The sequence below is a fragment of the Drosophila yakuba genome, chromosome 2R (genome assembly GCF_016746365.2).
Source record: "Drosophila yakuba strain Tai18E2 chromosome 2R, Prin_Dyak_Tai18E2_2.1, whole genome shotgun sequence".
Classification (NCBI taxonomy): domain Eukaryota; kingdom Metazoa; phylum Arthropoda; class Insecta; order Diptera; family Drosophilidae; genus Drosophila; species Drosophila yakuba.
In genome coordinates this window covers 16,665,048-16,691,297 of record NC_052528.2, presented here as the reverse complement: position 1 = coordinate 16,691,297, position 26,250 = coordinate 16,665,048, and the positions used below count along the sequence as shown (strand labels likewise).

General features: G+C 45.4%; 8 protein-coding genes across 9 annotated transcripts; 6 read left to right on the top strand and 2 right to left on the bottom strand.

Moving 5' to 3' along the window:
• The first annotated feature begins 3,372 nt into the window (after positions 1–3,372).
• Positions 3,373–13,905, top strand: LOC6530974 (sex determination protein fruitless). Of its 2 annotated transcripts, none has more exons than XM_039372262.2 (2): positions 3,373–3,390; positions 10,368–13,905. In XM_039372262.2, the coding sequence occupies exon 2, from the start codon at positions 10,629–10,631 to the stop codon at positions 12,618–12,620; it is 1,992 nt and encodes a 663-aa protein (XP_039228196.1). In that variant the 5' UTR covers positions 3,373–3,390; positions 10,368–10,628; the 3' UTR covers positions 12,621–13,905. The 2 variants fall into 2 exon arrangements, with proteins under 2 accessions (XP_039228196.1, XP_002091812.3); XM_002091776.4 differs by lacking the exon at positions 3,373–3,390 and adding an exon at positions 8,239–8,644.
• Positions 13,906–13,913: 8 nt separating this feature from the next.
• Positions 13,914–16,500, bottom strand: LOC6530973 (zinc finger protein 33A). Its single transcript, XM_002091775.3, has 5 exons — positions 16,070–16,500; positions 15,293–16,003; positions 14,889–15,234; positions 14,650–14,827; positions 13,914–14,576 (listed from the first exon to the last, which is right to left on the bottom strand). The coding sequence occupies exons 1-5, from the start codon at positions 16,298–16,300 to the stop codon at positions 14,132–14,134; spliced, it is 1,911 nt and encodes a 636-aa protein (XP_002091811.2). The 5' UTR covers positions 16,301–16,500; the 3' UTR covers positions 13,914–14,131.
• Positions 16,501–18,199: 1,699 nt separating this feature from the next.
• Positions 18,200–19,333, top strand: LOC6530972 (putative N(4)-(beta-N-acetylglucosaminyl)-L-asparaginase GM21137). The gene is given in 1 exon segment (XM_039372264.2): positions 18,200–19,333. A coding segment is annotated over 1 exon segment (1,026 nt). The 5' UTR covers positions 18,200–18,254; the 3' UTR covers positions 19,281–19,333.
• Positions 19,334–19,502: 169 nt separating this feature from the next.
• LOC6530971 (arylalkylamine N-acetyltransferase-like 2) lies at positions 19,503–20,414 on the top strand. The gene has a single exon (XM_002091773.3). The coding sequence runs from the start codon at positions 19,625–19,627 to the stop codon at positions 20,291–20,293; it is 669 nt and encodes a 222-aa protein (XP_002091809.1). The 5' UTR covers positions 19,503–19,624; the 3' UTR covers positions 20,294–20,414.
• An 858-nt stretch (positions 20,415–21,272) lies between these two features.
• On the top strand, positions 21,273–22,933 carry LOC6530970 (putative N(4)-(beta-N-acetylglucosaminyl)-L-asparaginase GM21137). Its single transcript, XM_002091772.4, has 3 exons — positions 21,273–21,309; positions 21,379–21,535; positions 21,592–22,933. Exons 2-3 carry the CDS (start codon positions 21,483–21,485, stop codon positions 22,676–22,678), a joined length of 1,140 nt encoding a protein of 379 aa, XP_002091808.2. The 5' UTR covers positions 21,273–21,309; positions 21,379–21,482; the 3' UTR covers positions 22,679–22,933.
• A 69-nt stretch (positions 22,934–23,002) lies between these two features.
• Positions 23,003–23,765, top strand: LOC6530969 (arylalkylamine N-acetyltransferase-like 2). The gene has a single exon (XM_002091771.4). It carries the CDS (start codon positions 23,003–23,005, stop codon positions 23,675–23,677), a length of 675 nt encoding a protein of 224 aa, XP_002091807.2. The 3' UTR covers positions 23,678–23,765.
• Positions 23,766–23,927: 162 nt separating this feature from the next.
• Positions 23,928–24,825, top strand: LOC6530968 (peptidyl-prolyl cis-trans isomerase Fkbp12). Its single transcript, XM_002091770.4, has 3 exons — positions 23,928–24,084; positions 24,247–24,317; positions 24,374–24,825. The coding sequence occupies exons 1-3, from the start codon at positions 24,048–24,050 to the stop codon at positions 24,590–24,592; spliced, it is 327 nt and encodes a 108-aa protein (XP_002091806.1). The 5' UTR covers positions 23,928–24,047; the 3' UTR covers positions 24,593–24,825.
• A 169-nt stretch (positions 24,826–24,994) lies between these two features.
• LOC6530967 (protein lin-37 homolog) lies at positions 24,995–26,096 on the bottom strand. Its single transcript, XM_002091769.3, has 2 exons — positions 26,063–26,096; positions 24,995–25,990 (listed from the first exon to the last, which is right to left on the bottom strand). The coding sequence occupies exon 2, from the start codon at positions 25,986–25,988 to the stop codon at positions 25,188–25,190; it is 801 nt and encodes a 266-aa protein (XP_002091805.1). The 5' UTR covers positions 25,989–25,990; positions 26,063–26,096; the 3' UTR covers positions 24,995–25,187.
• Between the last annotated feature and the right edge of the window lie 154 nt (positions 26,097–26,250).

The following is a 26,250-nucleotide window of genomic DNA, read 5'->3' as shown; positions in this document are numbered from 1 at the left end:
GCACTATGGGCGAAGGACAAACCAAAGCGAATGCCCAAATCGATTGCTGCTCCTGTTGCAAGAAGAAGGCGGGGGCCACTGCCACAGCCACTGCCACATCCACATGCAACAGGATGCTCGCACACGCACAAATGCGGGATGAAATCCCCGAATGCCTGAAAATCCCTGGGAAAAGTTAACTTTTTGATTCGATCGAGAGAATAATAAGGGGCGCAGCCGCACAATCACAGGATAAAGTCACACGGACGGAGTAAAAAGGAAAATCGTTGAAAAAAGGGAACATGTTGCAAGTCAGGATCGCAGTTGCAATCGCAGCTGATCGTGTGTTCAGCAGGTTGCAGCGATTGGGGGAAAGGACCTGAGGGCTAATGATAGTGTCGAACAAAGGACGAAATTGGCTCTGCCATTCCATGGGAATCACTGGCTCTGCCATCTAATACAGGTAATGTTTTATGCCCTGAGCTGGTTCATATCTCTACTAGATCGTTAGATCGGACAAACCTCTATAAGGTGCTTAGGTTACAAAAAGCTTCGCTTTGCCAAATTCTAATGCTAGAGAGCTCTATCAAGCTGAATAAATACAATACATATTTATAAAAGCTTATTCAAGAGAATAAAGTTCATTAAATTCTATTAAGTGGGCAGCATTTGTTTATTGCTAAAAGTTTAACAACAGCTCCTGTTATCAGAAATCTTTTCTGTTTTATTTTTGTAAAAAAGCTAAGTAGCTAATTTAGAAAAGCTTTCTTTTGCAGAATGTTTTTAGACTTTTATTAACTAAATATGTATATGTTAAATTAAATTAAATTAAATAAATCAATAATACATATCGCACAAAAAGTAGTATGTAATTTATATTTTAAAAAGTAGGCGCTTAAATGATCTACTAGCTTTATACTATATCTTATGGCCACTCTTTCAATCATGGTAAGTTTAAAGAATTTATCAAAAAACTTTAAGTATAAACACAGTATGTAATGTCTCTTTCCAGATATTAGAGGTCATTGCCAAGACCACAAAAAGTCTTACATGTGTATGCATATCTCCCGATCGTTCCAGAAAGCTTTTCTGCGTGGCTAGCTAATTCTCCCGGTGAGATTCTTGAGCCCCATAAGCCCCACACATTCCTGTGCTGTGCCCCAACTAAGAACCACGTGTCCGGCGATTCTTGAAATCACCTCAAAGCGACAAAACACGACGCCAAGACAGCTTTTGACTTTTTGCGCAAAAATGGCGATATGCGATGTGCCAAAAATAAGCAAAAGCCCGCTCACCAATACTCGCACCTCCGCAGCGCACACACACGCGGCGAGAAGCTTTCGTTTTGCTCTTTTTGTTGTTTGCAAAAATGCTCTCTGATTGGTCGGCTTGCGAATTTCGGGGGAATTCGCGAGTCGCAAAAGCGAATCGAAAGCTTGCACAATCTGCCGAGCGGCAGCCGAAGGCCATCGGCTCCACTTCGGCCCCCGTCGGCTCCAAAGAGCGAGGGAGCGAGAGCATCAGACTGTTTACGCGAAATTGTTATTGTTCGCAACTAGTTTTTGCGTTGTTTTTTTGCCTTGCCGGCATTTTGCTCTTGAATTTTTGTTTTCGCTGCGAAATTCAAGTTCAAGTTTAGGGACGGCGGGAATGTTGTTATTGTTACTCAATTCTGACGTGCTTTCGCACCAAAGTGTGTGTGTGTTCAAATGTATCTATGTGAGTGGGATTTGGGTTTTGGGCTGTGGTTCTGTTGACGCAACTTGTTGCTTTCACGTCTGGCGTAAAAATATTTAAAGGGCTTCGGTTGAGGTTTCTTGTTTTCCACTATTTAGAATGATTATTGTTCATTTATATCCATCAGATAGTTTTGGTATTTTACTATCTGACAGACAAAATTCTTTATAGCTCATTTATAAGATACTTTGTCATATTTATTTCCGAATAGTCGAACTTTTAAAAGGACTTTCTTAATTGTTTAATATAGCATTTACTGTATCCTGATTATATATTTTTAAGGTAACCAAGCTTTTACTAAAACCAAGCCTTCGGAATTTTGTCAGCTATCAAAATAATATAAATTCTTCTATATTTTTTTACAGACTAACAATTCTGCACTTAATAGTTAGCAAGGCTTTTTGCTGTAATTGTCATTGAGCGATCCGTCCTTCCGCATTTTCACGTAGCCGCTTTTTGACCCTGGCCCACCGAATTTGTTTTCGTGGTAAACAACAAACTCAACTCGAGAACCAAAACCATATACATACATACATATACACACACACACACACACCGATATAGATTACAACAATTTGCGCCGCATTTTGCTGTAAACAAAAATTGTGTAATAATCAAGAGTGACCCTGAAAAGCGCTTCAGAGATAAACAAGCGGCCAACTGGCGGGTTAATTTTTTTGTATTTTTTTATTTGTCGGTTGTTGTTTTCGACTCATGACGACTGGGTTGATATATTTGCAAAATTCTTACGTGGGCCCAAGGGCCGATGATAATTCTATGCTCGACGAAAGAGCTTTCCCCCCTCCAGAGGCCCAAATTAATATGTATATTTTTTTCGCTAGTTTGGAAACTTTGCTTTTTTTTTGCTCAATTTGTGAGTCAGTGGCATTATGTACTAGTATATTATGTACTGAGGTACATACATACATACATACATGTACAGACGAAGCTTTTTTTCCACACACACGCCATTTTTGCGGAGCTCTCTCTTTGCAGTCGAGAATCGGCGAAAGAATTAAAAAACAGATTCAGTCGGCTATACAGTCCCCACTCAGAAACAGAGAAACTGAGAAGCCCAATTCCACTCGCAGTCCCTTTGGTAAACTGAACTGAACTCAAGGTCAGTGCTCGTACCGCCGCAGAAGTTTGGCGGTCCGTCCAGAACTTACAGCAGAGCGACACATGTAAATCGCCGCTGCCAACCCTGCCCCGCCCTTTGAGATACACGAACTAACAGATACAAAGATACGCGGATGGATGTGCCCATCCGTAGGCTTGTGAATGCTGAAACACTTCCGAGAATCAGTTGTATTGCCCTTTTTTACACTATTTTTTGTTGTTTAGTAACTTTGCGTCATTTTGCCATTCGAAGGCAAAGAGTTCACTTCGATTCGTGCCACAAAACCAAAGCAAACTCCAGTGAAATATAGTGTAAATCGAAGCGAACATACAAACATGACGAATAAAATGTTGGCCAACTTAGGGCCAGTGAAAACGTGGATAGACTATGTGCGAAAATGTGAATCGAATTATGGTTAGAATCGGCGTTCTGATCAGCCAGCAGATACATTTGTAAAACGTGTTCTACGCACTCAAAGAACCCCGAAAAACGTCGCTGGATCTTGCAGATACTATATGTACATGGAGTGAATAAAACAACAGCGGAAAAACAAGGTAAGTACACAAACACACATATGTACATACGTACACTCTGGAGGGCGGTTTCGCCCCCACCTTCCCTTGCCATGTGACCATGGCCGTATAAATTCGAACCAAAAATTCACAACGCTCGACTTGAAATTTCCCTCAAATTGCTAAAAATAAAATAACGAATTTGTGCGTGCATGTAAATGCGTGCGTGTGTGTGTGTGTATGGGAGCGTGTTTTTGGTGCAAACATCGTGGAAAAATGCACCCCATGCGCCGCTCTAAAAATGCTAGCCTGTACTTAACGGGGGCGTGGTCGTCGGCTTTCCATTTCCCGAATTTCCACATGTTCATTGAGCGGCAAACTGCAACTGCAACCGCCACACTCGAGTGGCGCTGGCGGCACAAATGGCATGGCTCGCTATTTATAGCCAACGCATTCGTATCTGCGCGCTACATGGAGAGCATATGCATGTACTTTGTATCTGTATCTATGCATATGCACATCTACGGCCGGATCTGCAACGACTGCGGCACGCATATCTACATGTGTACATATGTCACCCGAGGAACGCTATTTGAGTTACAAACGATCATTGCAAACATCAGTTTTATATCACATACTTTTCTCTCTCTGTACAGATAGTATCTTTGTATCTGCGCCAGCGAAAACGCCGTCAAAATGGCCGACCCATGCAAAGTTGCAGTTGCACTGGGAGCCGATTTCCCCACCCCCCTTAACTCCACTTCCCCCACACACACTTTGCACACATGCACAGATGCATCTGTATCTTGTTTGCCTTCTCCCGCTCTTCCTCCTGCCACCCGCCCTCCCTGGGCCGCTTTTCCCCTCTTCCACTGTCTCCCTGTTTCGCCTTCTTTCTGTTTGCTTTCGCCTAATTTTTCGTGCCTTTTTTTACACAATTCTCGTTTAAATGTTGCCTTTTGCTTTGCTATCTGGCGGCCCTGTAAATGTATTCGTATCTGTATCTGTGTTTGTGCTATGCTTTCGTATCTGTGAGTGCGTTGCAAAAGTGCAATGACCCATTCGTGGTCCGCCCCCCCACCCTGCCCCCTTGCCCAACTCCGCCAGCGGACCCACCAACACCACCATCGCTCTTCGAAGTCGCGGTCTACGTGCCACTTTCCATAGTTGCAGCGAATGACGCGCGCGATAAATTTCCAGCGTTTTCGTTTCTCCGCTGCTTCGTATTTGTCTAATTTTCCCTCTCTCCGTCGAACTTTTTCGTGGTCTTCTTGTTGCATTTTTTTTATTAATTTCCCCGGGCTGCAGTTTTTGTTTGTTTTTTCGACTGTTGCTCTACCCACACACAGAAAAACGTACACTCCAAAAATGTGTGATTGAAAATTTAATTATTGAAATACCTATTTTTTGAACAAAAATAGTCAGAAATCGAATTTCTGAAGGATAAACAAAACCTTAAGTTTAAAACTGAAATACTGCATTTCCAATTACGTCTATTATTTTTCCTTTATACATCTTTCGAAAACGTTACTTTTTCTGAGTGTAGTGTGTATCTGCTAGATAGTATTCGTATTTTTGCCCTTCCGCCGCGTGCGTTTTGTGTAAACACTGGGTGGAAAGGGGAGAGATATCTCTAAATTTTCGCCTCCATTAGCACACGAGTGTGAGCGGCAATCTTTATGGCAGGTCCTGTCGATCCTGCCGATCCTGTCGCTAAACTAAACTCTGCATGCTGCCCATTGTCCATCGTAGGCGGCGGCTCCTGTTTTCCCTTTGAGCCACGCTAATTGCCTATTGTGTTGGAGAGAATTTTCACGTGCCGCTGCTACTTCAAAGATTCTCTAAGCAGCGACACTTCAGCAACTAACTGAGAATCTTCAAGCATCTCAACAGAAGCATGCTGGACCTCCTTCCAAATACAACCAGGTAAAAGCAAAAGATACAAGGGCTAAAGGTAAAGGGTTGCCTGGGAAAAGCCGGAAAAACGCAACCTCGATGTGCGTGTGTTTTTTTGCATTCATTTTTTACTTTGCATGACAAATGCTGCTATCAAGTCCAGGCATTGATTGAAACCCAAGGCGATGCTTTTCCGGGAAAATCCGTTTCATCCTTCTTTTCGCATGCAAATATTTATGCCGATAGTCGCTCAATGGTAATGACCAAAGAGCAAAGGGTTACGCATCGTAAAGCGGCGGGCCACATTTCCATCGAACTATTTTGGCACATTTTTGCGAAAAGTCATAAACCCATAAACCCTAGACTCGAAACCCTTTCGCTGTGGCCATAAAAATCTTGCAGCAGGTCAGAGGTCTCGATTCCATAGGTTTTTATTGCCATATGCTGACCTGGTGACCAGCAGCAGACAAAGAGCTGATAATACTAATCGCGAAAATGCGTAGGGCGAAAACATTTGTCGTGCAGTTTGCAAACACAAATACGAAATGCAAATTTAGATTCAGTTTTATATTCAGATTTAAGCTATGAGCGTGATAAGAAGCACTTTAGAACAATGCCATTTTGGGCAGATGACTGCAAATTAGTGCCGCTCGACAAAGAACAAAGAATTACTTGATTGTTAAATCATTTTAGTGCCTTTTTTTTTTGCTAGGATCCACACATGTCCAACGAGCAGGTAGCGGAAGGGATACAAGGATACTAGCAGTTCATTAAGAGTCCTTCGCTTCATTGAGCGACTGTCTTGCGGTTGGATTATGTGCGGATTTCTCCCTGCTAATCCCCCATAATGAGCGGTGGCTTTGAGCTGGGAAAACGTCTTTATCTCCGGTATTAGCCACATCCTCTTGCAGTTAGTCAAAAAGTCAGCAAAGTCAACACTGACCAGAGGATAATCCATTTAAGGAAATTCTCTGTGATGCACACATGTGGAGTGTCGTGGAGTTTCCTCGAACTTACCCAGCGTCTTTTAGATTATTAATTTATTAATTAAGCTTAAGTAACGCATATAAACGTATCTTAAATTCTCTTAAAAAAAATGTACTAATTTTGTGTAATACTTTACAACAAAATAATGATTTTATGCTTTCAAGATGATTTTTTTTCAATATAATGAATAATTAACCATATTTCCCATGTTTTTCACTAATATTTTGAATGAAGAAATGATATTTCGTTTTACAGCCTCTTGGAATCCACATTTTACACTTTCACTGGGACATTGACAGGCGCTGGGGGTAATGATGATAAGATTACAAGTGGGGAAAGGGGTCGGGGGCTCATATATGGAAGCATTGTAGTAAAAAGAGTAAAGCCCCCGGGCTCTTGTCCATAAATGCCCGCCCGAGTCCAGATTATGGAGTCCGAGTTGCGGCAACTTTTCCGCTTCTTTATGCCCGTACTTACACTCATTTCTTGCACTATCAGCTTGGAGCCGAATTCAGCGGGTGGCGGGAGGAGGTGAATGCACTTGCGAACTAGTTTTTCGGACTTTCGGGAGAAGATGGAGTTGGCCGATCTCGCGGAGCTGCCAAAAAAAAAAAATGGGGAAAAAAACAAAGAATGCAGTTGAAAACACGGGCGGACGGAAAATGGCCCCCGTGAAATGCGGTTGACCTTAATTTCCAAACATGATTAATGGGTTTGGCAAGCCAAAGTGAAGAAGGGCGGGGGGAGGGGTGATACACAGAGGAAACGACGATGAAAAAACTAATGATCAACAATTTAAAAATGTAAGTTGAGCTGCGACCAGAAATGTGTGTAGTACAGCTGGTACAAATGAACATTGCAAAAAGAGAAATGTTCTTTTTGTAGACTTGATTCAAAAAACACAATTTAAATTCCTGAGACTTTCATATTTAAATCATTTTTAAAAAGACGTTTTTATCACGCAGTTTTATATTAGATTCTCATTCAAACTCACTGTTATTGCAAGTTTCATAATATGACAAACGGCTGCAGATCTTTAAAAATTCCATTACCTAAGGGTTCCTTGAAAATCTCAACCCCAAAGATTTAAGAAATTTAAAAAAACCAAAGACCCTAAGACATTTTACAGGTGCCTAGCATAATTTGCATGATAATAGCGATATTTCAAATTGGCAGTATGTTATGTGATGTTACCCTTTGAAAAGCCATCCCCTAGCGACCGTTAACTTGCAATTTGCATAAAAAATCAAGAAATCGAAGGGTTATCGTCCGAGGGGTCGAAGGTCGAGACATATGCAAATTAATCGCGTTGCAGGCCGAAACTGCATTCAATTATGCATTGATTGCCGAAGGTCGTTACTTTATCTGTACACTTAAATCCAAATCCAAATTTGCATAACTAAGAAGTTGTGGCAGAAAAAGGCCGAAAGAGAGGAAATAGAGAAAAGCGAGGAAAATAGAAAATATACGAAAATATACGAAAAGGCAAGGCGACAAAGTATCAAAACAGGCAGTTCAAAATGGCGACGAATGCCGCGGTGGAATGAGAAGAAAGGGTGTCGAATCGAATCAAGATCGAACTACGAAAGACTACAGACCAGTTTTCGACGCAACCTGCTTAAATTCGAGTATTAACCGAAAAAAAAAATAGAAACGTAAAAAATGCAGTCGCCAAAAAAGAAAAAGAGTGGCAGACAGCTATGGCCCTCTCCTTCGCACGCACTGCATCCAATGGCAGCAGTCATATATGCAGCACGCACACACACTCTCACACACATGCACACACGCAATCGCAATCTCGCTCACGCACAAAACTGCAACTGCGCGAAAGAGAGGGCGCGAGGGTGGATTCGTAGCACAGTTTTCCTGTTTCCCCTGCGCATTCGAACAGTTTTGCTCGCCGCTCTCTCGCTCTCACCCTCCGTGCATCGCTCCATCCCGCTCTGGCAGCGCTCGGGAAATTTGGTCTTCAATGACTTGCTGCACACGAAAACCGTGGCAGTTTTATTCAAGTTTGAGCGCTCGAATCTGCAACAACGTGCACGCAAAACTCTCAAAATTTCCTCAAAAACATCAAAATCACAAGGCGAGCGGAAAACTCAAGTAAAACGCTAAACGTGTCGCAGTTTCTTGGAAAATATCTAATATTTTTGGCAACATCTCGTGTTTTGTGCAACTTTGTGTGTGTGTTTGTGTGTTGGTGTGGAGCAGAAGAGCGAACAAGCATTAAAAATACCAACTAAATTAAAGAAAACTCTGTACTGAGAATGTGAAAACATTTTAAACAACGAAACAATACAAGTTGAAACAAAAAACTGAATGCAAAATACCCTATAAAGTGCGCCAGCTACTAACTTGGTCACTTAGCACCATCGATACTGTGCCCCACCTGCGGCATTTTCATTATTTCGTGGTAAGGCTAAAATAAATTATTTCAAAAAATGTTAACTTAAGCTCAGTATGAAAGTTTAAGTGTTTTTTTGCTAGGATGGTTTTTTTATAATTTTCCTTTATTGAGAGTTCAACTTTATAACTGAGTAGCACAGTGCTCTTCGTTGGCCTTTAAATTTCCGAATTATTTTTGGTGTAATTTCGCAATTTTCAAGCCCAATACGTGTCAAAAAATCAGAAAAAAATAGGCACTACAAAAAATGTAAACTGGAAACCCTAAGCCCAGGCAAACCGGTTTCCAAGTGCATTCGGCTCAATGACGTTTGTGATAATTTTAATTAAACGTTTTGCCCACAAAATGGTGGCCACTGTTGGCGAGCTCTGTTAGCAAAAGTTGGCCAAAGCTTTCCGCTTTCCGCCGGGAGCTTTCGTTTCGATTTGGCGATCGTGGCGTATACGCAATGCGCGATGCGCGATCTTCGAGGCGTTGAGGCGTCGCCTTTATGGCATTATTATAACCGCATATAATGCGCTTGCTTCTTGCTACCAAATCGCTTACCTGCTCGGTGTTGCGCAAATCGGGAGTGGGAATGGGAATGCGATTGGGATTGGGATCTCCGCAGGTTGCCCATTATCCTGTCGGCTAGACAATGGCTAGACAACAACAATTGATGATCTCTTGCGCATTTTCCGCAGACAATAATGCGATCGTTTGTTTGCCGCCTTTGTCTGATTGTCAGCATTTCTTTTCTCATTTTTTTTTCGCCATATACCTTCTGGTTTATTTTTTACGCTGCCTCGCCCCTTTGACATTTTCCTCTTGTTGTCTGATTGCCATTATCGTTTTTTTGGGGCGGGGGGTGGATCCTGTGCCACTCTACCTGTTGGTAACCGAATATTCACACACGCCACATGGCCGAAATTTGGGATGCGAACTCCTTGACGAATGGCCAACACATGACGCCAGGATGCCCAGGATGCCAGCATATGGCGTCCACTCGAATCTGAAACTCAACTCGACCGCAGCCCGAGTGCCGAATTTGAAGTCATGCCAAGGACAAGGGCATAGGCATATGGCCTGTCTTGCGCCCCCGCACCCTCGTCTTTTTGTACACGAAATGAATGAAAATTATTGCAAGTTTTTCAGCCACATTTTCCCTTATTTTCCGTGCCTTCCCATTTCCATTTCCCGATTCCAGGCAGCGGTAAAAAAAAGCCAGCCTGATATTATACATATAGATTTGAATATGTATATGTATGCGTAAAAGTAAAACGCGCGAAAAGCAGCCGGAAAAATACGCGCACACATCTTTCGAGGGATGTTTGCATATTTTTTTCCCCCATTTTTCCTGCACGTTTTCCTCGCCACCACCACGCCGCCACCCACTGCCAACTCCCCCATTTTACTTTCACTTTTTTACGGCGCATAAAACTTCGGGGGGTGGTGAAGGGCATAAATTTAACAGGCAAGATTTTCCGCGAAAAAAAGGAAATGGTGGAACTGGAGGTGGCAGTGGAGGAGCGACCATCCCCAATTTCGCACACCTGACTTCCATTTGCCCACCTGGGTGTGTGTGAGCTTCTGTGTGTGTGCTTCCTGTTGATTTTAGCAACCCATGCGAAATTTGAAATGTGCCTCTCTAACCCTCTGACATTTGCCAAAATCTGGTCGCTTGGCCGAGGCTCTAAAACTCGTACTAATTGCCATTTTCTACGCTTGTTCTCTTTCCATCACCGGTAACCAGGCAACCAGGTGATCCGTAGGCCTTAAACTGGCGCTCAAGGTCAGGAAGCATCTATCCTTCTACTCGCCGACGCTGCTGAGCGCCGCCTTCACCAGTCTGAACGGTGTATACAACAACAGCAGCAACAGCAGCGATCCCGCTCCGGACGAGGAGCCCGACCAGCCAGCGAGCCAGCACCACAACCACCATTCAAGGGTGAGCCACCACATTCCGCGGGAGCCCAAGCAGGACAGGGATCGCGAGACGGAGCGCGACCAGGAGATGGGCGGCCCAACGGCGCCGGTGGCCAGCAGCGGCGAGGTGGGTCAGACGTACTGCCTCCGCTGGAACAACCATCAGACCAATCTGGTACAGATTCTGCACGCCCTGCACGAGGTGGGCAGCTATGTGGACTGCAGCCTGGTGGTGGACGATGAGCAGTTTCAGGCCCATCGCGTCGTTCTGGCGGCCAATTCACCATATTTCCAGCACATCCTCAAGGATGTGCCGCAGGACCACTGCAGCATTATTTTGCCGGGAGTAAAGGGCTTTGAGATTGCCGCCTTGCTGCAGTACATGTACACAGGCGAGACGACGGTGACCAAGAGCCAGGAGCCGGAGATCCTGCGCACGGCCAAGGAGCTGCAGGTTAAGGGTCTGTACGACAACTTGATGAAGTTCAATCATGCCAGCGTCACGCCCACCTCCAGTTCGGGAGCTGGCGGAGCCAAGCCCCAGAACGGATCAGCATCCAACCACTCCTCATCCGTGATCTCCACATCCACACACATCTCGCCCAGTGCCGCCATCTCGAGCAGCTGCTCGCCACCACCGCCGCCGCAGTTTGGCTATCAGCCGGGCTACAGCCACTATCCGCAGCAGCAGCCCATGTCGGCCAGTCAAATTCCGGCCGGTGAGGCTCCACTGACCCCCACCCAGGCCACGCCCCACTCGGCAGCCTCGGGAGCGGGAGAAGCCGGCGGGCAGTGGCCACTGACACCCTCCGCCGCCGCTGCCATGTTAAACTCTGTCTACGAATCAGCCGCCGATATGAATCCTCTCAAGCGCAAGAAGCTGTCGGCCATTTCCAGCATGCTTCTTAGTGGAAATCGCGACACACCCATCCTGAGAAACGTTCTGGCCCAAGCTAATCCCGCTGACTCCTCGCAACCCGGACCCATGAATGCCAATGGCGAGAAGACGCCTACTCATCCGCACCAGAATACCCAGCTTCCAACCGGATTGGGAGTAAGTGGGGGCGAGCGCAATCACAGCTTCAATGGCTCCGACTACGGCGGCGACAAGGAACCCCTTTCGCCCTACACAGATCGTTCCTTTGAGGAGGAGACCGGCCAGTCCGGCGGCAAGAAGCCGGAATGGAAGCGGTACAAGCAGTATACCAGAGCGGACATGATGTGCGCCATCCAGGCGGTGAGGGAGGGCATGAGTGCCCTGCAGGCGAGCAGGAAGTATGGTCTGCCCAGTCGTACCCTCTACGACAAAGTCCGTAAGCTGAACATCACCACGGGACGTGGCACCCACCGCACACCCAAACGCAGTCCTCCGGGAGCTGAGTCCTCACAGGGCTTTTCGTATTCCGCTGCGGCAGCCGCTGCTGCCCACAACTACGGACATGGACATGGACATGGCCATCACTCGGAGGTGAAGCGTGATCAGAAGGTGGACCATGTGCCCGCCCATCACGGCATGCCCCCAACCATTCCACCCTCGGCTGCGGCCCTCCTGGATCACGCTTTCCTTCAGCAGGCTCTGGAGAACCGTGGTGGTGACATGGCCGGCCGCGAGGCTCTCCATGCCATGGCTTTGGCCGCAGCCGCCCATGCCGCTGCCAATCGCCTGTCCAGCAGTCCGGCGGAGATGGACCAGCGCTCCAATGGCCATGGAATGCGGTCGCCAAGTCCGCAAGGTCGTCACTATCCGCACGAGCAGGAGGCCATGGACTTGGAGATGGAGAAGCACGAGCAGAATATAATCAAGCGGGAACGCGATCAGGACGAGCGTGAGGATGCGGACGATGAGGAGGATCACGAGCAAGAGCACGTGGAGGATCTGTCGCTGGCCAGAAAGGAGCGTCCACCATCGCCCTACTCGCCCCAGCCAACCGAGGGTGGTGGCGGCGTGATCATGCACGCCAGCAGTGCGTCCGCCAATGGCAAGGATCACGAGGACTACCCATCCTCGCCGCAATTCGTTCCCATTGGGCTGAAGAGGGAGCTGTTGGAAGGCGAGGACGCTCAGGCCCGGGCCGACTGATTGACGCTCACCATGGCCTGGCAGTATGCCACGGACAGCCTAGACTCCTTGGAGTAGGCCAGGCTTAGATAGCAACTCCTATATTGTTCAAACCCAATTAGATTCATCCTTGTGTTACTTTCCTTACTTACTTACAATCGGCGACTCAGGCGCCGACCAGCGTTGGTGAAGCTTTAAACGAAGAAACCTCATCCCAGTCGTTGTGGGAATCATCCGCACCAGCACCTGGCACCCATCGAAAATCAAACCCACACACTAAACTAAATTGTTGTCAGCATCACTTTGTGCCTAAAAACAGAAATGTTAGGATATAGTATAGTAGTATAGGTCAGCATAGTATACAGATAGTTACCCTAGGCTAGGCACTCGTAGGCCATCTTTGCAAACCAGCTAGTTGTAGGCCTTAAAACAGCTCAACTCCACCCATCCCAGATGCCAGAGGCCAACTGACAAACTAAGAGATATGTGTGCATATGTAAACCCACTTACATGAGACTGAAGGCGGCATCGGGTGGAGCTGGTGGAGAAGCTTACTAAGGACAGAGCAGAAGAGGCTCCCATCAGAATGGGTTGGCGTGTTAGCTACACCTTGTACAACTTTGTTAAATGCCAGTGATTTGTTTTAAAAATTATTAGCACTAGATTATTTATAACGACCATGCATGTACGTGGCCTTACATTTATGATTTTCGAATCGAAGAGAGAACAGAAGATCCCACTTGAACAGAACTACCTCAAATAGCGTATCTTTGTTAGCCTCATGTTATCCTGTTAGCGAGATATTTAAATCGTCCTGGGTTGAATTTATAAGACTGACACCGACTCAAACGTACCACGAGCAAGAGCACACGCATTAAAATATAATTACAAACTATACTTAATTACGAATCGAGATCCTTAGTTGAAAATCTGTAAGTTTCCCGAAAATTGATTAGTTATAAGACCATCAACTAAATGTAAGCACTTAAACGTAAACTATTTATAAGGCAAACAAAACAAACAAAACAAAACACATGAAAACATGCGCTGGGGGCAATGCAATAGGCTCTTTAATTATAAACACCTACACTTATGCAACTATATAGTCGTACGGTCGATAATGTTAAATTGTTATACGAGTAACTCTGTACATAGCATCATAGTCCACACAAACACATGCGAATTCTAGATCTAGTTTTAAGTATTCCGAATTGTACTGCAATTTAAATTATCCCTAGACACCCGACTTTCATCATGTAAAGATCAGCGAAGAAACGCGAAATAAACTGACTGAAGAATCAAATAATTAATACGTTTTTTTCTGACAACGGCACAATATTTATTATAAAAAATACCAATATCTAATTTTACTAGATTAATGCTAGATAATCCAGGGAGAACGCTGTAGTCGAACGCCTCGTTACTCTGCTAAAGAGTGTGCATATAAACACATTTAACTCTAATAGTATCGGGTAGCATGACCTATTCGTATATATTGCAGACGAAGAACAGAACTCACAACAAGTTCTTAATCAGTGACATCCAACGCAGTTCGGATTTCGCTCCTCAAAATCGCAAATTCCGATGGCAAAACGAAATGGTTTATGTTGGGGCAAGTGCATGGGCTGCGTGGAGGGCATCGGCATTCGCGGAATATAGAACTCACGCTCTTCGTACGTCTTAACTATTCGAGGACAGTCCGCTGACCGGGGCCCATGGCAGTTGACAATCGAAAGGGAACGATCAATGCTGATGAGGGGCTCATCGTTGGGACTGTGCCCCCGCTGTTTGCAATGGGCCAGTAGCTTGGCCTCGCTAAGGAACTCCAATCGGCAGAAGTTGCAGTGATAGTTGATCCCTTTCTTGTGAAGCTGGAAGTGGCGGTCCAACTGATGTTGCAATTCAAACTCATCCCGGCACTTATGGCATATGTACAGGCCGCGGTTCTGAAGATGCATATGGTAGTCTAGGAAGACTCTGCAAAAAAGCAATATTCATTATGAATTCCAATCAAATGAGAGTTACTACTTATAAGTTCGTTGCGACTTACTTGCTGGTGAAGACATCGCCGCACTTGTGACAGTAGAACCAGCTCATCTTCCAATGCTCCATGTAATCGTGCTTCATTAGAGCTACTAGGGTGTCCGTCTGGTAGCCACAGCCCGGCGTAAGACAAGTGAATGCTTTCAGTCGCACCTGCGTCTTTAGCAGGTCAAGTAGGTAAAGATCTGCCAGCGAATTGAAGCATTTTTAAATACAGATCAAGAACATATTTTAAAAGATATTTACCATACTCTTTGTCGGTGGTCATATGCGTTTCCACCATACCGTAGTCTCCGTACAGAAGGGAGAGATTACCAGCGCTGTTGCTATTGCTGCGGCTGTGGTTAACGATCCAGTCGCCAGTAAAGTTCATACGTCGTGCGTACATGGCATCCTCCTGCTCGTCATCGCCCTCTTCAAGTTCCTCGCCATCGCTTTCATGCTCTTCATCGTCTTCATAGTCCTCATCCACGTCGTACTTATCCCAAGCTTCGGAGCAAGCCCGTGAGCGAGGGCGCGTGGAGCATGCCCTTGGCACCCGAGAGAACTGAACGGTTTGTCCTGAATCCTCCCGCTCCAGGTTTGCTAAGGCCTGTACAGATAAGCAGTATAGGTAAATATAAACTTTTTTGCGATGCATGCATACTAACCTCCTGCTTGGCCTGGCAGATGGTGTGATGCATTTCCCACTCGTACTTCGTGTCCAACTGAGCATCGCACAAGTCACAAGGATATCGCTGCTGATGCTTCAACCGCTCATGCTGCCGCTTACTGATCACGGTTTCGAATTCTTCATCACAATGCCGACAGTAGTATATGCGCGCGGAACGGGTAACTCTGGATGGCGATTCTCCATCATAGCTAGCCTCATTGAGCACACGACATTTGGCGCGCGAAGGACGGGGCTGCTTTCTGCGGGTCTTGGAGCAGCGCCTCAAGTGCAAGGCGTAGTAGTCTCGCCGAAAATAGGCTCGACCACATTCATGGCACTCCAGCCGTGTTCGCCATTTCCAGCCCTCCGCTTGCTTCTCTTCTGTATCCTTAGCCGATGGAGAGTAGGGTTGCTGAGCAAGATAGACTTCCAGCACGGAACAGGAGGAAGGCGAGCTGCGAACGCTCTGCCCGCTGTGCGCCACCTCCTCCTGACTCTCTATCAGGGTGGTGGACACTTCCGCATCGGCAATGGGTGGACTGTGCTGGCTTGGCGAAGTAGTGGTGGTTGTCACCTTGGTGGTTTCACCTCCGGAACGCTGCAGCAGTTGCATGCGCTGCATCAGGGATCGAGTGACCTCCGAGTGCATGTTCAGCTTGCACACGCACTCCACGCAAATGGCCTTTAAAGTGGATCGGATTACATCGGCCTGGGAATGAAAGTAATCTTAGAGTTGGCCTGGGCGTCAGGATGGAATTCTTTCCCGAGTACTCACATGGATCTTCCAGTCGCGACTCAGGCGACGTTGCATCACATGGTTGGAGCGCAGATCCAAGAGAGCCGAGGCCTTTGCGGCACCACATATGGTGCAATTGGCATCGTTGGCTTCCGCCTCCCGCTCGGCAGCTGCATGATTCTGTACCGGTTCCCCGCAATTGGCCTTTTCAACGGAGCAACTGCTGTCGGTGCTGGTGGGTTCCGGATCCGGAACTGTGGCATCCTGCATCCTGCTGCAAAAGGCGTGCTGCTGGGTGGCAAATGGCACACAGCTTGGGTGTCCGCCGGTTTCCGATCTCAATCTCTTCCACTTGATCTCTATGTCATTCCTTTTTGGAATTACCTGCGTCAGTCAAAAAACTACCCTCGAAAACGCCGAATTCTAAGCGTTTTTATCTCGTAAATATTTTTTGAAGAGTAGAATGCAGTGTGACCGTAATGGTGGTTGTGAATATATACCACAGCAAACTTCAAAGGTCTGGCAGCGCTAAACTAGTCGGTAACCGTTAATTCGTTAAGCGCCTTAAAGTATTTATATTCATAACCAAAATTTGGGATTAAAAGTTAATTGGCTAATTTTCTTGAGTATACAAAAACATACTTTCTCATGTATACTTCAAACTTGAGATTACAATACTACCGAACAACTTCTGAACCAAGTTCCAAAGAGAGTACTTAAAAACCTAACTGATTCCATCGCGCCGGCCATCCCGGACTACTGCCCATGAAGTGGAACAGGTAACAAACCTGCGACGTCTCTCTGCCGGATATCCACGGTCGCAAGGAGGGCACGAAGCGCATCAGGATGTCGACCATCGCCAGTGGTCACAGCGGCGCCCACTTCGTTATCCGCATAGGCAGCGGAGCCGGGTATCGAAGCGTCCCCAACACGTCCAGGCATCGTGTGGCGTAGTCCGTTGGTGGAGCTGCCCACGTGAATGTAGCCATCCTCATCGATGGCGGCCATGGTGATGGTGTCGTGGTTATCGGGACCGGTCTCGATCCGCTCGATCCCATGTGGTCAAAGTTCTTGTACGGAATGCAGGAGGTCCTAATGGCACTTCCGATCCAGCGCAGATCCACCATTGCAACAACCTTAATGGTGACTTCATCCGTTAGCGAGCCATCAAGGGAAGTATATCCGCGCTCGTCTAGATTGGCAGTAGATCTGGCACTGTTTATGATTATAGTATGTATATTTAATATATATTTCTCATAACAATCTGATAAGAAAATGAAAGCATCAGCATAACTGGATTTTTCGGGGGCGCGTGCTTTTAATTATGCCAAAAACGTTTTTAGTTAATTACGTTATTCCGCACTGAAAACATTTTTTGAGTCATTCTCTTAAATCTTAATAATATACGATGCGTTATTAATTGATCTTTTTTGTATTCAACAAATAACTAACTGGACATTTATTTTCTTTTCAGTATTGCTTGAAAGGTTATTCAACCTTATTATTTTATTTTATTTATTCTACTTATTTACATATTATACATCAAGGAACAATCTATAATAATATACATTTATTATTAGTTCCAAATATAACCTAGTTGGAAAAAAAATTGTGCTCAGTGCACAAAGTCTACGGCTCAGTCATAATCTTAGAGGCGGGCAGACCATTTGCATTTAAGTTGATAGATGCCAAACACCTGGAACACAGACTCCAGTTTTTGGATCAAATTAAACCTTTTTTATGCACTACTTTTTATTATATTTTTAAAAAATTGTTTCTTTTAGTTTTACAATTTAGGGTGAATGGCCAAAAAATCAGTAAAGTAACAAAAAATATTAATTTTATTATTGTACACTGTATTCCTAATTTGTGAAACTTTCTAGAATTATATAGTCAACGACGTCACAGCATAATAATTATAAAACTTTTTTTTCAGTGCAAAATTTATCCGAATGCAAAATAGTTTTATAATGCCCGCTTTTAGTGATTCCGTTGTATATAAAAATACCCCATTCATCTGAAAACCCACAGTCTTCAAAATAAAGTTATGAAGAAGTTATTGGCGGTGTTGACATGCATCCTGTTGCTGGCATTACTTGTTAGGTAAGGAAATAAAGACTGATTAAAATGCATCATTTTTGATATATGTATGAACTATTACAGATTTTTATGTACTTACAATGTAACGAGCTCTAGAGAGAGATCCACGGCCCCGCTCCTGCCGATGGTTATCAACACCTAGAACTTTTCAGAAGCCAACGAGGAGGCGTGGCGTCTGCTCAATCTGGAGAAAGGCGGAGTTGGACAGACGAGGAGCGCAGTTGTGGGCGGAATTTCCATGTGTGAAAAGCTGCAGTGCGGCATGTCCGTTGGCTACGGCGCCAATCCCGACGAGCGCGGAGATACTACGCTTGATGCCTTGCTTATGGATGGAGGCACCATGGAGGTGGGTGCAGTGGCGGATCTGCGCCGGATCAAAAGTGCCATCAAGGTGGCGCAGCATGTCTTGGAGCACACGCTACACACTCTTCTAGTTGGTGACGGGGCCGACGATTCCGGCATTGCCATGGGATTCCAGAACGAATCACTGAATTCCGACGAAAACATAGCAATTTTGCAAAATTGGACGGCGCACAACTGTCAGCCAAACTTTTGGCGAAATGTCTACCCCGATCCGAGGACCTCCTGCGGTCCATACAAGCCCTTAACCACATGGGATGCGAATGCCACGCAATCGGAGCGGATCGAGATCGGTCCCGATAACCACGACACCATCACCATGGCCGCCATCGATGAGGAGGGCTTCATCCACGTGGGCACCTCCACCAACGGACTACGCCACACGATGCCTGGACGTGTTGGGGACGCTTCGATACCCGGCTCCGCTGCCTATGCGGATAACGAAGTGGGCGCCGCTGTGACCACTGGCGATGGAGACATCCTCATGCGCTTCCTGCCCTCTCTTCTTGCGGTGGAGGCCATGCGGGCGGGCAAAACGCCGGCGGAGGCAGTTGAGTTGGTCATTCAGCGAATCCGAAAGCACCAAACATTTTTTGATGTCGCCATAATCGCTGTAAACCGGCTGGGAACGTACGCAGTCAAGTGCCAAGGTAGTGTCATGGCTAGGTATAATGGCGAATTCGGCGACATGGTCAGTAGTCCGGGACAACCGGTGCGCACGGAGTCGGTTCCATGCACAACGGACCATGAGAAAACACCGTCCGAAGCCGACAGGCAAGTTATCTGGTAATGTTTCCTAATTTTGTAAAATAATAAAACTAGCAACTTTTATGCATTTCTCAATTTCTAAATATATTTAAAAACAGATGGTAAAGCGTAATGATAACCTTTTGAATTAAAGAATGTTTATTAGTTTTGACCTCCCGGTAGATTCTTAGCGTATTTTAATCAACTCAATAGCATCCTGTTGTTTTGGTAAATGGTTAAAATTAGCTATGTCATTGAGAAGATTATAGTTGTCATGCCGAAATTGGTTGACGGCCTAGTTCGGTTTCTATAAAAGGCCCGTACAATATTGGAGAATATACCATAGTGAACCTCACCGGGAAACCGAAAAGCCCCGTTTAATCCACCATGATACTAAGTCAAAGAAATGGCATAATTGTGCGAGTTATGAAGGAGTCCGACTATCCAATAGTAAAAACCTTCTTGAGGGACTACTTTCACTACGATGAACCCATGGGAATGGGCCTTAAGGAGCAAATTCATCTACAGCACGAGGAAGAAGTGGATAGGCAATACCTGGCGGTAATCACTCAGGGACTTTCTATAGTAGCATTGGACGATAACAATGGAGGACTACTGGTTGGCATTGCCGTGGCTGAGACGATGGATTGCAGCGAAATGGCAAAGCAGCACAAGGAAGCCGACGAAATGGAGCCCAATGCCTTGGGTCGCAGCAGGAAGTTGATAGCCAAAATGGAGCGCGAAGCGAAGATTTTCGAACGCTTCGGAGTCTCCTCCTACATGAATCTGCTGGCCATCTCCGTTCACCCCTCTATGAGGAAAAGAGGTCTATTGGTCATCCTTTCCCGCTCTCTTCGTGAGTTGGGTCGCTTGCGAGGACTTCCACTGTTTATCGGTAGCGGCACCAATTACTACTCCACCCAGGTGGCGATGAAAGAGGGATGTGAGAGCATCCATTCACTGGCCTATGCTGACTACAAGGACGACCACGGCCGACCTATATACAATCCACCAGCGCCCCATACCCACATCCGGGTTTTGGCCGCAAAACTTTAAGTCAACTAGACTTTTTAGTAATTAAGCAAACGTTTAACCTTAGATTCTTTGGACTTGACAATTGATAAATGTAATCGTGCTGGAAACTTAAATCCATATGGAGAAAATAAAGCTATTAAATGTAGAATGGTCTACTTTATTGTGCAGAGATAGTGCTGATTATGAATATATCATCACTTGGCAGGAATCTCAAAATCTTATACGAAGTCCCCACTTTTCCCACTTAAGGTATGTTTCTTCAAAGTCCTTGTGTCAGAAAGCCAGATTCGAAAAATGTTTATCACTAAAATAATTGATCAGCGTACCAGTCTCCTATTTCACTAAAAATAAAACTAAATCCCGTTGATAACAACTTCCTCTTCGCCACATAGAACACCTATGAAAATTTAAATATATACTAGGTCAATTGATAATGCCCGGCCTACCATAAAACAAAATATTTTTAAATTAAATCCATATGATTTTTTGTAAGCCCTAACCTTGTCAGCGGTGGGTTCATTAGTTTGTGAGTTATAGAAAATGGATAAAATAGAATTTCTCGTGTTGATAAAATACCTCTTTTTGAAGGGGTAAAATGCAGTTGATGCAAAATCTTGGCTTGATAATGAGTTTTCGGACACTGCCCCTAGGAAAATCAACCATCAAAGATTGGTAAGCTTATACGTAGTGAAATAAGCATGACGTTGTTATTGGAAAAAACATCAAAAAATTCCACAAATGACTGTAAACTGAAAAAATATTTTACTATGGTAGGCCGGGAACTGTGATAAGCCAAATGAAAATATCAGCATAACTGGATTTTTCGGAGACGCGTGCTTTTAATTATGCCAAAAACGTTTTTACTTAATTTCGTTATTCGGCACTGATAAAAAGGTTTGAGTCTACCTAACATTCTCCTAAAATATTAGGATTAAATATTATTATTAAATTGGTCTTTTTGTATTTAACAATTGACTAACTAAATTTCAACTAAATTTTAAATTCTATATGCAGGCATTCTGCATAAAGTCTACTAGGTCAGTATGGCTCCGTGAGGGTCTTATAAAATGCAAGTCTGAACATATATGATAATCTTTTTTTTTCAGTTTATCCGAATACAAATTAGTTTTGTAATGCGTGCCTTTATCAATTCCGTTGCGTATAAAAGCACCCCATTCATCTGAAAACCCACAGTCTTAAAAATTAAGTTATGAAGAACATATTGGCGGTACTAACATGCATCCTTTTGGCATCGCTTGTTAGGTAAGGAAATAAACACTGAATAAAATGCAACGTTTTTCATATAAGAACTATTACAGATTTTTATGTACTGACAATGTAACGAGCTCTGGAGAGAGATCCACGGCCCCGCTCCTGCCGATGGTTATCAACACCTGGAACTTTCCAGAAGCCAACGAGGAGGCGTGGCGACTGCTCAATCTGGAGAAAGGTGGAGTTGGACAGACGAGGAGCGCAGTTGTGGGCGGTATTTCCATATGCGAAAAGCTGCAGTGCGACATGGCCGTTGGCTACGGCGGCAATCCCGACGAGCGCGGAGATACTTCCCTTGATGCCTTGCTTATGGATGGAGGCACCATGGAGGTGGGTGCAGTAGGGGATCTGCGCCGGATTAAAAGTGCCATCAAGGTGGCGCAGCATGTCTTGGAGCACACGCTGCACACTCTTCTAGTTGGTGACGGCGCCGACCATTTTGGCATTGCCATGCGATTTCAGAACGAATCACTGAATTCAGACGAAAGTATGGCGATTTGGCAAAACTGGACAGCGCATAACTGCCAGCCAAACTTTTGGCGAAATGTCTACCCCGATCCGAGGACCTCCTGCGGTCCATACAAGCCCTTAACCACATGGGATGCGAATGCCACTCTATCGGAGCGGATCGAGATCGGACCCGATAACCACGACACCATCACCATGGCCGCCATCGATGAGGAGGGCTACATCCACGTGGGCACCTCCACCAACGGACTACGCCACACGATATCTGGACGTGTTGGGGACGCTTCGATACCCGGCTCCGCTGCTTATGCGGATAACGAAGTGGGCGCCGCTATGACCACTGGCGATGGAGACATCCTCATGCGCTTCCTGCCCTCTCTTCTTGCGGTGGAGGCCATGCGGGCGGGCAAAACGCCGGCGGAGGCAGTTGAGTTGGTCATTCAGCGAATCCGAAAGCACCAAACATTTTTTGATGTCGCCATAATCGCTGTAAACCGGCTGGGAACGTACGCAGTCGGGTGCTATGGTACTGGCATGGCTAAGAATAATGGCGAATTTGGCTACATGGTCAGTAGTCCGGGACAACCGGTGCGCACGGAGTGGGTTCCGTGCACAACGGACCATGAGAAAACACGGTCCAAAGCCGACAGGCAAGTTATCTGGTAATGTTTCCTAATTTTGTAAAATAATAAAACTAGCAACTTTTATGCATTTTAAGCATAAAAGATAGATAGTTTGGACTTGGCAATTGATAAATGTAGTTATGCTGGAAAGTGTTGATTATGAATTTATCAACGTATGACTTGACAGAAACCAGTCCAATATTTCATAAAAAATACAACTAAAACCAGTTGATAACAATAATCTCTTCGCCACATAGAACCACCCATGAACTTTGAAATATACATGTATGATAAGAAATTTGCAACCATTCTCAGAGATCAGCGCTGACATATAAAAGCCATGAGCTAGTTTTTCTGAAGGTTAGTGATGATTCCCACTACAATGGAAGGCGTCACGATACGCATCATGTGCCTTGAGGATTATGAAAACGTGAAAGCTTATTTGAGGGAAGAGTACTATACAGCGGAGCCTTTGTGCCAATCCAGCGGCGAACCCGTTCACCTGCAAAACGAGAAGATTAACGACGCTTTGTACCAGTTGATGATCGAAGAGGGCATCAGCCTGTTGGCCCTCGACGAAAACGATGGTGGCCGGATTGTGGGCTTGGTTATGGCATGTGCTCTTTACCCCGAGAATGCAAATGCGGGAGCATTACGCTTAGATGAAACGAAGCTGGAGGATAACGCTTGGACCCGTATATATCAATTACTAGTGAAGGTCAAGCGAGAAGTCAATCTTCATGAGCGCTATGACATCTCGAAGGCGCTGTACTCCGACGTGACCAGTGTGGCCTCCTGGATGAGGGGCAAGGGTCTGGGCTCCCGCCTGGCCGCCACTCTGATGGACCTGGGCCGATCGAAGGGTTTCCCCCTTATGGTGGCCTTCTGCACCAGCTTCTACTCCGCTCGACAGAAGAAGGCCTTGGGCATGGAGTGCATCTACTCCATCGACTACGCCGACTATAAGGATGATAAGGGACGAGTGGTCTTCGAACCGGCAGCCCCACACACAAAGGTGCGAGTAATGGCAATTAAACTGTGACAAATATTCTAAAACTTAGTCAAGGAATAAAAATAAAATATTGCTAGTTATGTTTATTTTATACACATCTCGCATGAAACAAATCAAATTCTGGAATAATTTCTTACTTTACTTATTTATCCTATATTAGGATAAGAGATCCTTGCTTTCCTTGATTCATTCGGTTCGAAGGAAAAAATTCAAACTAATGCGCGCAAATACCAAATTGTGATTATCGATTATTCGTTTAGATAACAAATCGATATGCTGTGTGTGATAGATTCCGCACACAGGCCATCGCTCACCACTAGCTGTCATTCGGCGACGCGACGAACTGAATTCAACGTGCTTATTTTCCGCTCGGAATTTTGCTAAAAAAAAACTAATCGAAATGGGCGTACAAGTGGTTCCAATTGCTAATGGTGATGGTGAGTACTTAATGATTGCATTAAAACCCGCAGGAAATGCAGTAGACTACCGGCATTTCTAACCTATGAAGTGCATTTTCGCGATGCACAATTCGGAAAATTACCTGCGACATTATGGTCGTCTCGCTCACACACATCCATTTTTGTATTCCCTGCCCGCAGGCAGCACCTTCCCCAAGAATGGCCAAAAGGTCACGGTCCACTACACCGGCACCCTGGACGATGGCACCAAGGTGAGTAGTCCCGGTCCTCGCGAACACCAGCTAACGATCCACATTGACTCACACAGTTCGATTCGTCGCGCGACCGCAACAAGCCCTTCAAGTTCACCATCGGCAAGGGCGAGGTCATCCGTGGCTGGGATGAGGGAGTTGCCCAGTTGAGCGTTGGACAGCGCGCCAAGCTGATCTGCTCGCCGGATTATGCCTACGGAAGTCGTGGCCACCCCGGCGTCATTCCGCCCAACTCCACCCTCACCTTCGACGTCGAGCTACTCAAGGTCGAATAGGCGCACAGGATGCCTAATATGTATACCCCCAACCAAATGGCAGGGGGCTGCGGACCGGCGCACCGGCGACGAGCCGAAGAACATCAAAATCGGAACCAGAACAATCCAGCAGCATTTGCCAACCCAAAATAATAATGATAACTTCACACCCAGCTCTAAACTAGAACTAATTTAACCGCAATGGGAACGCATCTTCTACCAATACAAATAAACATTTATTCAAGTCAATGACAGAACTATGTGTTTCTTATCTAAAAGATTGGGATAATCTACTCAAGTCAACTTCGCTTACCTCTCCCTGATGCAATTTTTTTCGAATACAAGTACACAACATCTCTAGTCTTCATTTTATTTTTAAATCATGAAAATATACAAAATTGCCGGCATACAAATGTTAAATCGTTTTCTTGATAGACTTGCATTAGTCTATTTGATAAGTTTAATTTTATTTAATATATATAAAGTGTAAAATCATCTGATTCGCATATATATTCAATTCAGTGGTAACAGGATTTTTTGAATCCTCTTTTTTTTTACAATTAATCCAGGTCATTTTGCATTCTTTGTCCCCCTTCCCAAATCACCTAGACAAGCTTCAGTTCTTGCAGACCACGTTCATAATCTTGTCAATAACTTCAAAGCGCTCCTTTTCGTATTTCTTGATATGCTTCAGCCAGTGGCCGCGCACTTTCTTCCAGCGGTTAACATTCGAAGAAAGCAAATCGAAAGCACTTGCCCCTTCCAGAGCCTTCTCCCGTTTCTTTTCCTCCTGGCTAAACTCCAGACGAGGCGGAATTATGGGTAGATCCGTGGGCTTTGGCTGCGGCAGGTGCGTAAGCATCTTCATCTCGCCGCTTTTCAATTGGGACAGGATCTCCTCGCCGTTTTCCTCACATTTGGTGGCCGTAAAAGAACCATCTGTTTGAAAAGCGGCCACAGCGGGATTCCTGGGTTGATTCGCCATCCAGGCGCGGCATATGGGGTACAAAGGAGTCCCATCCTGGTATTTGGAAAGGTCTAAACTACGCTCAAACAGTCGCATCACGTAGGACTCGCCAGGAGCCTTCTGGGCTGCTGCCGCTCCGCCAACATTCTTCTTGTAGAGCATTCTCCTGGCCTTGATGCGTCCCCCGGTGGCGGATGCTGCACTCGACGATGTCGACGGCTTTCCGCTGACGCCCGCAGTAACCGCCTTGACATCTGGCTCTAGCTTGACTTGGAACTGGCGCTGCTGTTGCTGCTGGAGGAGCAGCTTCTTCGAGGGACGGCCCCGAATGGGCAAATCCGACTCTGCATCGTCGTCCGGCGGTTGGTTGATCGGCTCTGGTTTCTGCTCCTCCCGGCGCGACTCCCGAAGGCGCAGGGACATCTCCTTCTTCTTCGGCGTGGTCTTCATTTCTAGAAATCGTTTATTGGAGAGGAAAATTAAGGAAAAACAATTTCGAATGCCAAATCGGAAATCAAACGGACTTGCAACGCTTCACAACACTGTGACTTCACTTCCCCACCCAACACTACGCAAATCAGTGGTATTACAAAAGATACCACACATACAACTCGTATGCCGCCTAAACTTTATTTTTTTAAACGATTCTTGAATTTCCATTAGACAATTTTTTTATTTTAGATAATTCAATTATTTTATAAATTTATATTAA

Coding starts and splice junctions, on each gene's coding strand:
- LOC6530973 (XM_002091775.3), bottom strand. CDS start 16,300: ATGCAGGATGCCACAGTTCCGGATCCGGAACCCACCAGCACCGACAGC. Junction 16,004..16,069: donor GTCGCGACTGGAAGATCCAT/GTGAGTACTCGG, acceptor TTTCATTCCCAG/GCCGATGTAATCCGATCCAC. Junction 14,577..14,649: donor GGCGATGTCTTCACCAGCAA/GTAAGTCGCAAC, acceptor GCTTTTTTGCAG/AGTCTTCCTAGACTACCATA.
- LOC6530967 (XM_002091769.3), bottom strand. CDS start 25,988: ATGAAGACCACGCCGAAGAAGAAGGAGATGTCCCTGCGCCTTCGGGAG.
- LOC6530974 (XM_039372262.2), top strand. CDS start 10,629: ATGGGCGGCCCAACGGCGCCGGTGGCCAGCAGCGGCGAGGTGGGTCAG.
- LOC6530968 (XM_002091770.4), top strand. CDS start 24,048: ATGGGCGTACAAGTGGTTCCAATTGCTAATGGTGATG. Junction 24,085..24,246: donor TCCAATTGCTAATGGTGATG/GTGAGTACTTAA, acceptor CCCTGCCCGCAG/GCAGCACCTTCCCCAAGAAT. Junction 24,318..24,373: donor CCCTGGACGATGGCACCAAG/GTGAGTAGTCCC, acceptor TGACTCACACAG/TTCGATTCGTCGCGCGACCG.
- LOC6530969 (XM_002091771.4), top strand. CDS start 23,003: ATGATTCCCACTACAATGGAAGGCGTCACGATACGCATCATGTGCCTT.
- LOC6530971 (XM_002091773.3), top strand. CDS start 19,625: ATGATACTAAGTCAAAGAAATGGCATAATTGTGCGAGTTATGAAGGAG.
- LOC6530970 (XM_002091772.4), top strand. CDS start 21,483: ATGAAGAACATATTGGCGGTACTAACATGCATCCTTTTGGCATCGCTT. Junction 21,536..21,591: donor CTTTTGGCATCGCTTGTTAG/GTAAGGAAATAA, acceptor GAACTATTACAG/ATTTTTATGTACTGACAATG.